This window comes from Chanos chanos, chromosome 5 (assembly GCF_902362185.1).
Source record: "Chanos chanos chromosome 5, fChaCha1.1, whole genome shotgun sequence".
NCBI classification, from domain to species: Eukaryota; Metazoa; Chordata; class Actinopteri; order Gonorynchiformes; family Chanidae; genus Chanos; species Chanos chanos.
In genome coordinates this window covers 20,502,448-20,512,750 of record NC_044499.1, presented here as the reverse complement: position 1 = coordinate 20,512,750, position 10,303 = coordinate 20,502,448, and the positions used below count along the sequence as shown (strand labels likewise).

The window sequence follows — 10,303 nt, the reverse complement described above, 5'->3', positions numbered from 1 at the left end:
ATTAGATCTGCTTTCTGCCAGATAACAAACAATGGTCTCTCAGAGGAGTTCTGTTAGATGGAAGAATGTTCACCACATGACTCAAAACATAGCTGCACTCCGTCCTCATGTTGAGAGATAGGATGCATACAATACAACATTTAAGTTGTAATGACATGGCAACTGTAGATATTCCTGTTAAAACAGGCAGTCTAGATGATGGTGTTGGTCACTTGTGAACTACTGAAACTCATCCAGAAAAACACTATCACCTAAGTTTTTCAAATTCCTGACAAAGCGTTTTGTCACAGAATTTCACCATTTTAGCCTCTAGTATCAATAACCTTACGAGTGGTCTATGGGCACAGCCTAATGGCCTTCCTCATGCCTCTGACACGTTAGGCTCCTCCTCATCTTCAACCATCCCCTTCAGGTAGGAACGCTTGAACTCTTCAAATACCATTTCATCCTCCAGCTCACTGCACACAGTGAGAGATGACCAGAAAGAGAGAGAGAGAGGGAGAGGGGGGGGGGGGTAATCAAACATTAAATCAGACAATGAAGAAAAAAGGACAAAGGGACAGAGGGAGAGATGGGAGGACAGGAGAATGGAAGAGAAAAGGCTCTTGTGATGAGACATGGAACAAAGGCTTGAATAATCCAACACATTATGTAATCCTGTGGTATTGTGCAGAGAAAATGATTACATGGAGCCAAATGCTTATGTAAATTTCACATGGCAAGACATGACACGAAGATATACATTTTCTTTCATTAATCAAAAACTGACCTTTCTCTGACTTCAGGCAGCAATAAGGGAGAGGAAGAATATACAAATTGATTGAATTCATCACATGGCCAAATGCCTCTATGTATTTGAAAGGCATATTGATTAACGTAAGTGCACACTCAGGGACACTCACACACGCTCATAAGGTATACCTGAGTCAGGCTTGGGATGCATGAGCTGAAATGGGAGCTCTGCTCCGACTTCACTGAAGATGAAAATAAATGAATAAATAAATAAAGCAACTCAGACTTATCATCCACAGTCCACTTACACGTACACAAGGCATATATCCACTTTACATTTACATTTATTCATTTAGCAGACGATTTTATCCAAAGCGACATATATCAAATGAAGCACAATGCTAGAAAACTTTATAAATTTTAGATATATTTCTTAAACTAAAATAATGGGCACCTTACCTGGACCCCATAATCCTGGAAAAGAAGAAAACAGGAAACGTTAGGACCTTAGGACACCAGAAATACATTTCTCACTGAAGCACTTTAGTGTAGCTTACTGACCCGCCAACAATAAGCTTCACCAACACCTTATAGGACACCATGATCCCCAAGACTTCCTTCAGCACGCCCTCTTTGGTACTGTAAAGTCACACACACACATACATACATACATAAGTAAACACACAGTCTCAAAGACATTAATATACGCACACATGCACACTCACACACACACTAATGCATGCACACACACACAATACATTTGTTCACATAGTGTTCCGCTGGAAGCTCTATTATTGTTTGGTTACTCACATGCTGGAAGAAGCCAAATTAGTGTCTTCATGTTTGAGCTTTCCATCAAGTGCAATACCACGTCTTTCCCTGTTGTTGGCTAAAAGGGGAAGTAGAGTATACACTTTCTCCAGTTTGCCGCCTGCTGCCACAGAGTCTCTGAATCAGGAGGGATGCTTCAGTCAGATTCTAGAATGACTGTGACTTTAATGAAGACTAGTCATTTTTTACTAAACTCAATGCTTACCCTGAATCATCTGTTGCCACTGCCTTTGCATAGCTGTCATTAGAGTACAGCACCACTGTGGCTATCTGCTCCACTAAGAAAAATATATACAGAAAAAGTATGTTATTTCACATCCTCTGTGTGCGCACGCGAGAGAGAGAGTGATTGAGAGAGAGAGCGAGAGAGAGTGCAAGATTAATTTTTTTCTTTTTTTTACCTTTCTACATGATATGCAGTGTTCGTATATGTCTTTAGTAATCTGTGCCTACTTACCGGAGACAATAACGTTCTTAATCGTTTTGTTGGAGTCATTTGAGATCTTGACCCGTACGTTTATTGGTTCACCATGATAATAAGTCTGTATGGAGGAATACCTTTCATTCATTATATGTATTCAACATTCAGCAGCCATAAACTACCCAGCAGTGACTATACTCTGAAAAAAGTACTCAGGTAAAATAATGACAACTGGTTCTCCATTTTTAGCAATTGACCTTCTATACACATTTTGTTTTTTGACCAAAAAAAAATCCCTGCGAAACTCACTAATTGGTGTACTTTAAAAATCAACCAACCTCCTTCTCCAGGCTTGCCTCCAGGTGCAAGGGTTTGTCAGACATGACAAAATCACGGGAGATCTGCACAGATGGTGCAGGTCCATCCTTTTCAGGGGCGTACTGAACTTTCCGGATCATCAGACGCACAGTACTCCTGTGGAAGAAGTGAAAGGAGTGTGAAGAGTGTTTTCAACAGATAAAGAAAGGCTCAAATTGAACATATTTTTCTCCTTTGACTGCATTGCAGAGTACATAGCACTAACTGGTAGATGTGACAGAGGAAATGCTATTTCATTTCATGTTATTTCAGTTTCAGAATTGGTGCATATCTGGAAGGGTTTCGTATATTTCACGAAATGAGTTTCGGCATTGGGCTTACCTCTTGCGAACTTTTGCATCCTGGCTCTCAGCACTGAAGGCTGTTACCTCAAACTCTACAGCACAGTGCTATGAAGAGGAAGACAATGCATGCTCAGAACCTCACAGTTTGGGCAGGGAATCATAGAACATGGAGTCATAGAACAGGGAATCATAAAACATGGAGTCATAGAACAGGGAATCATAGAATAGTTTGGATGAGTTTTGATGAATGTCAGTTTAAGGTGACACATTGGCCACACAATGCTGACAAAGAGATGCCACACAAAACGTTATTTAGCAGGTGAGCGTAAATTTGAGGACAGTTTTTAGGGCAACTCAGTGCTCTTTTCTTAAATCAAGGTCAATGCCTTATTTATTTCCTGACTTTTATTTTTAAAAATTTCCAAAAGATGTAACCTCATAATATAAATATCGAGTTACACTCCCCTCCCTATCTTAGACTACACGTGCTGTTTGTGCAAATCTCTTTTGATGTAAGTGTCCTCTCCCATAAAGCAGGTGGTAATCCTGTGGCTTGTGTTCAATTTGAGATGAGCAGATTATAGTTGATAGGTCTTACCTTCCCGACATCATTAGGAGCTGGCTGGAGCCCTACTGAACAAGGCAGGTTATCAGGAAACTGAAACACAAAGAGTAAGGAAACACTACTGAATAGGCTACTCAGACATTACCTATTCCAACATTCAGGAATATAGAATAGTAGTAGTAGTTACGCTTTAAAATATGCTATGACAACTCAACCAAACTATATGAATTGAATTAGTTCATTTTTATTGATTGAGCTACCTCAAAGAAAAAAGGGTAGGCATTGTCTCCTAGTTTTCTCAGCAGTTTCTCTTGCACTTTGGTCAGTGTGCCCTGTTCTTTGTCCTGCAGTGGAGGGTAGATCTGTCGGGTAGACATGTAAATATCTCGACGAAAGGCTATTCCCATTACATCCATGTCATCACGACCGTACCGGAACGTACAGGACAGGGTAACGAAGGCTAAAGGGCGACAGACAACCAAAGTCAGACATTGTTTAGTGTTGCACAGGGTCAAATTGCCATAATGATGCACCATGCTATTCAGAGCTAGATTTAAAAATCACCTTTTCTGCCTTTCAGAGCTTCTAGGTCCACCAGGACAACACCATCTGATATGAGAAGATGAGAGGTGTAAGTGCTGTGGTGTAATTGTTTTGTCAATGAGTCTATGAGGAAATCAAACAAGTGATCGACCTGTTTATCTACAAGTTCTCATGCTTACCGACAGGGTCAACTGAATCCACACGATCCACAAAGTCTCGTTTCCCCATGTACACTCCCACCTGATTTATAGACACATAAAACACTCCTTGTTTATGAGCTCTTGCAGGTAAATACACCTGCAAATATTTGTGTCAATGAACACACAGACTGATAAAAAATATCGGCTGAATTTGAAACATATTGCATATTACATTTGTTTTGGTTATAGCTAATTTATATCACAAAATACATACGTCATGTATAGTCATATTTCCGAATTTTAGGAGAGTTACACTTAAAATATGCTGTCTGCACGTACCGACTTGTCCTTGGCGATTTTCTTGAAGATGACTTGTTTTGGACTCATTGTGGCAAGATGTTTGATGCTGGAATGTGAAAAAATGACAGACCAGAGAGAGCAGAATGAAAACTCTTCCTAAAATCTCCTTATTGTTTACAGTGCACTTAGCACTCACTCTGACCTCAAAACACTCTGACCTAGATAGCTCCTCATTAGCACTCATCCGCTTTTTACGCACCAAAATAAACTCTACAATCATACACCTTATAACACATCCTTACTATCATGACTGCGCTCTAAACATGTCCTGAAATATTTACTGTTGCCTTGCAGAGAAATGAGTGTTGCATCCATGTGTGCTTGCGACATTGTCCTTGATTTTGTTCTTTCATAGTGACTAGCTGGTAAATGAAGAGGACCTCTTACAACAGATTTGTTCTGATCCTCTGTCTGCCCGATGCACTCCGATATTACAGAACTTTAGAAACCAGTTCTGTTAGCTTCTGGTTATTTGCACAAGAAAGTACTGTAACCCCTTGGCAAAATACTCAACAATGCCATTACCCATGACCCAACATGGGCACCCATTACAAGACACTGAAGTCTCCAGAAACCCCCCAAAATCCACAGCAAACAGCAAAAGATATCTCTCAGCCAACTACATGATATAGGAACCTATCCTTACAGTCAGCCGAAACCACTGAACTTTGCAAAACAACCTCAGCTCAATGAGTTCTGAAGCTCTGTTATGCTCTCTATAACCTAAAGGCAATATGTCACTGACCTGTGTGTCGAGAGGCAGAGAGTAATTGGTGAGGCAGGTGTGGAGATGGGGCTATTTGTACCTCACCTGTTTAGTGGTATCACCCAACTAATCAGGTCAGCCAAAGTTCCTGTGCTCAGCCCCCTTCCGTCACTGCTGTCTTAGCCTAACTGGACAGCTAAACACAAACAGACACACTCATACACAAAGATACACTTCTCTCTGTGGCTGCTGTACCTTGTTGAGCGGATTGGGTCGGTTCCCCTTGGTCAGCACTGGATAGATTACTGACGCTGAATTTCCTCTGTCAGGTTCGAATCACGCGCCGGGAGCAGTGGACATTTCACCTCACGTTCTACAGATAAACAACATCACACCCCTGTACACCTATAACAGGCATTCACCTTGAACGAAGGACAAACAGTGTTGTGTGGTGTAGCTATAAGAACAGACATAGACATGATGAATAAATTTACAGGGACCCACAAACACAGAAAAGACCAGGTACAAACTAAGAGAAAATTAGACAAAAATAGAAAACCATGGAAGGAATGAAAGAGGAGAGTACAAAAATAGCTACCCAATCAAACCTCTAAATGAACAGACACACAGACAGAGAGATGCAGATAGACAGATAGACAGACAGACAGATGCAGATAGATAGAGATGCATTGGTAATTATTACAGTCTTGGCTGTAATCCTAGGCTCTTGGTGTCAGCATTGTAAGAGGTCTGCAAAGACCCAAGGGGGATTACGGCCTGGTGCAGCATAGAACAACTGTGCCTCACCCAGGATTAAAATCACCTCTAACCAGCACTCTTACTGACGAAGGCCGATTGGGCACTGACAAATAAGGATTTCCAAAAGTGCATTTTCAGGTTGCAGTGAATGTACTCTGTGAATTTATATTGAATTTTATAGCTTTTTAGTACCAAGTTGTGTGATCATACTATGATTCATATGTTTTTTCATGCTTTTCACAAAATTAAAACATGAAAATATTAATCAGTGTACTATCATATTGTTTATTCTGGCTTCATTTAGCATGTTTTTTTAAGTTTTAGTTTCAAATGGCTGCTTGTCTTTTTAGTGACAGATTTTAGTGAAAGACTCAGTAAAAACCAAAATAAAATATCTCAAAAATCAATTTAAAAACTACAACCTAGACTGGTTTGTCACTATTTCTCACTAACTGACTAGGCAGAGTGTTTGCTGATCTTAAGTTGCATTTTTCCTCACATATCAAGTATTAATTACCAAGTGCACTATCTTCATGTAATCCAACCAATTTTTGAAATAGATAATTTTTTTTAACACACACAAAAACAATACTGTATAGTCACAATAGTGAGTGATTTTGTGGAAAACTACAAAACCTGAGCTGTGTTTCACTTTAGTCAATGATATAGTTAATGAAAGTTATTAAATGTCCTCAGAAACATGCAATAATGCGACTTTTGTCATTTGGCATAACTAATGTAATTTGTTGTGATGGGACATTTTTGTTTTCACCAAATGACATTTCATGGTCTTATCACCTGACTTTGCTTAAATCAGATTTATTAGTCACTTACACTGGCATTAAGATTTGGTTGTCCACTCAAAACTGTGTTTATATACATTTTAAGTAAACACATAAACAAAAAGAAATTTTCATTGCAAGACAATAAAACATTTTTACAGCAATAAAAAAAATTCCAAGGGTCACACAATTTAACATGGAAGGCTAAACCGGCCTTAACATGTTTAAAAAATGTCAAACTAATATTTGTCGGAGACTTTTTGAGGGGGTCCTTCAAGATCTTGCTTGTGATGTCGAAACATCTCAAATGGTTCTCTTGAGTTCAAATGACTTTTTGCATCAGTTTAGCTCCCAGAAATTTGGAGCAATTCATCCCTTTTTTTTTTTTTTTTTTTTTTTACAAAAGTTGTTTAAACAATAAAAAGGCACTTAAATAACACAACTTTGTCACTTATGAAGTTCACGAAGTAAAGTAAATTGTATTGATTTATTTGATTAGGAATTGTATTGAGAATATTAGCCTTCCTGTTAGATCATTACTTCTTACAGCATTTGTGTCTTTCAGTGTACTCTGAAATTTCTAAATTTCAAACACACACACACACACACACAACGAAAACTGACATACCAATAAAATAAAGAATTTTCTGCATAAAAGAGATTAAGAACATAATGTATAAAACATATTTATTTATTTTTTGGAGGAAAATAATGGATTTGGACACAAGAATTAGATGCTATATAATTACTAATGACTAGAAAACAAAAAGCACACAACCTACTTAGACAGTAAACCTTAAACAGTTGCTTAGTACACCAAACTGGTTACGTCAAACAAAATGATCTGTGTCACTGTGGATTTACTGAGGTGTTCTGAAGTGAAATGTAATCTCTAATCATTTTTGCCTGCTAAAAAGTGTACCTTAGACAGACCACAGCTGTGTATGTATTACATTATGAAACATGCAATACTTGTATTGTGATCTTATTTTTGGTCAAAATATTGTATTTGTGTCCAAAAGAGATGGGTGTTTATTTTTTTACTAGTATTTATTGTGTTTTCCTTAAAATGTTATGCTTAAGGCTTCAGAATTATCACACAAAAATAGAAATATATGAAATTATCACATTTTTTTACCATTACCATGTAATCACCCACAATTGACGGCTATCTATAAAACAGTACTGGTAGCAAACAATCTTGCAACAGATAAAACAAACAAACAAACAAAAAAAATCGGGTAACAACACTAAAGGATTTCTTGTAAAGGGGGGAGTGAAACTTGTAGCTCAGACATAAGCTCTTCCTGTCTCTGACTCAGTTGTTGGTGCAGATTTGTAGATCTTCTTCGGTGCACTGGAATAGTACGTCCTGTCAAAACATATACAGAAAAATACATTAAACAAAAATAAATAGCATATAACACCCTGAGAAAAAACAACTGAAAAACTCCAAAAGAGGAAGACCATCCACTCAAGCAGAAAGAACAAAAGCAACAACTGAATACACGTTTTTAATAAACTGTTATTTAATACTGTTATTTAATATTTCTTAGCATGTGGCATGAATGATACGGTGAATTTATCAGATATGCCATAGCACTTAAATGCATACATTTTCTAATAACAGTGTCTTTAAATAGATAAGGGTAATTGAAAAAAAAAATAGAATTCATAGATTGTGCAACTTCATTTACTTCTGATAAAACATTTTAGCAATGAGGAGTTAACACAAGCATTGTGTTGATAATTTCCAAGACATGAAAATTACTAGTTACTCATCTATATTTCACATATATGGAAATGTATTGATTTTGTATATTCCAAACATTTATTAACTGTGTATACTGTAAACCATATCCTTACCCTTTTGATCCTGAAGAGGCCCTCTTACAAGCACAGGTCAGTAAAGCTCCGCCCAGAATAGCCAGGCTTCCTCCGGCCCAGCCAATATACAGACCAGTACCCAGCTCAAACCTACAAAAAACACACACAGACACACACACACACACACACACACACACACACACACACACAAACACAGATGCATGCATGCACACAGATAGAAAAAACATGTTCAGGATATCTTTACATATGTGTATGTTGTGTGTGTGTTTGTGTGTGAATGTGTGTGTGTAAGTGTGAATTATGTGTTTCTGTCTGATGGTAGATGTATTTACTTGATGCCTCCATAAAAAGGGTTGTTGAATTCCTCCACAATGCGAGTAGCATACCAGGATATGGCTACCATTGTGCACAGACCTTTATAGGGATAAAAGAAACGAACAGAATGAGACAGATATGTAGATTACGCAGTGAAGAAGACAATCTAAGGGCAGAAAAGGAAAAGAACATTGAGTCCACTTGTTTCTGCTGATATGGAAAGTGACTGATGCTCTCTGAACTCACCGCCGAGGATGGACAGAATACCGCCTGTGACAGCAATTTTGGCCTTGGCTGCATCCGAAGCACTACCCACTGAAATGCATTTTAGCCCCAGGATTGATACAATGATAGAAAACAGGCCCAGTAGCAAAGAGATGATCATCAGAGCGCGACATGCCTGAACGTGTCCTAAACACACACACACACACACAGAATATCACATTAAGTCAAGTATGTTAAAACACAAAGACAGAAGACCACCCTACAGCTTTTAGACAAGAGAGGTAAATCAAAATATATCAAATTCCAACAAATATTAATCTCAGGTGTATACAACTGTGGATCACTTTCATTTTTTTTTTCACTTATACACCTCTGGAAGGAATTAGCGTTTTCACTTATACACCTCTGGCACAGAATTAACATAAGTTTAATTTGCGTCAGATTTTTTTTTTTTTTCAAAACGCAGTTCAAAATCTGGCAGGCTCAGTCATTTCCTCCATGTTCTTATCAGAGGTTTACAACACATAAAATGGCCGCCATGGAAAAAAAAAACCTGAGGTGTGCCATTCCCATAACCAAATTTTACCTCCCAGACTAAAAAAACCTTCAACACATTTTTCCCCTCAGTATTGTGTATTAAAACTTTGGTGAGGAAAAACAGGATTTCTAGGCATTTATCATAACCCCATCAGACATCAAAGAAATATTTGTCCTCTTCCAGTAAATGCTTGTTGATCCAGTTTCAGCACAAGATGGCACTCACCTGGCAAAGCCAACATTGACTCAAAGTCCCGGCACTCGGCAACACCAGCACTGTCCTCAGCACAAGAGTGCCACAGGTTCTCATACTGACGGTTGGAGATGATGATGCCGCCAGAATAAGAGGACACCTTCCAATAATCGTTGGCTAAAGAGGCCCCAGTGATCAACCAGCTGGCAATCGCCATCAAACAGCCCGTTACCTCCAACGCCGTTGACATATTTGCCCCAAAATCACTCTTATACAGCTAAAAAAAAAACAACCAAAACCCAAGAATCTGTCACCAACGACAGTCCAGAGCACACAATTACACGGGTAAGAATCAACGTTAATGATCGTTAAACAGAACTGAGTGCTGGGGCACTTTTGAACGCTCTTTCCTCTGCTGTGGCTGACTCTGAGTGCGGACGCAGAAGGACAGCAGGACTTAGGCTTTCCAGAGGGTCGTTAAGTTTTGAGTCACACCCCGGACCTCTTCTATCATCGATGACAACACTTTCGACGGCAGGGTGTGTCTTGTTGCAGGGTACACGTACAAACTGGGATGACACCTTTACCTTGTTTGGCTATCATTAAAGACAAATGGCTCTGTGTACTTTGGACTTTCTCTCTGATCAGTGCCTAGCAGTCAAGGACATACCTGGACATATTGCA

General features: G+C 38.7%; 2 protein-coding genes across 2 annotated transcripts; both read right to left on the bottom strand.

The window, feature by feature from the left end:
* Positions 1-361: 361 nt before the first annotated feature.
* Positions 362-4,281, bottom strand: saga (S-antigen; retina and pineal gland (arrestin) a). The gene is made up of 14 exons (XM_030774501.1): positions 4,234-4,281; positions 3,934-3,994; positions 3,776-3,820; positions 3,472-3,671; positions 3,245-3,304; positions 2,684-2,751; positions 2,323-2,458; positions 2,021-2,105; positions 1,769-1,841; positions 1,543-1,680; positions 1,294-1,371; positions 1,192-1,206; positions 905-974; positions 362-448 (listed from the first exon to the last, which is right to left on the bottom strand). Exons 1-14 carry the CDS (start codon positions 4,279-4,281, stop codon positions 362-364), a joined length of 1,164 nt encoding a protein of 387 aa, XP_030630361.1.
* A 3,510-nt stretch (positions 4,282-7,791) lies between these two features.
* Positions 7,792-9,869, bottom strand: cldn15la (claudin 15-like a). Its single transcript, XM_030774513.1, has 5 exons — positions 9,653-9,869; positions 8,911-9,075; positions 8,682-8,763; positions 8,368-8,478; positions 7,792-7,873 (listed from the first exon to the last, which is right to left on the bottom strand). Exons 1-5 carry the CDS (start codon positions 9,867-9,869, stop codon positions 7,792-7,794), a joined length of 657 nt encoding a protein of 218 aa, XP_030630373.1.
* Positions 9,870-10,303: the final 434 nt, after the last annotated feature.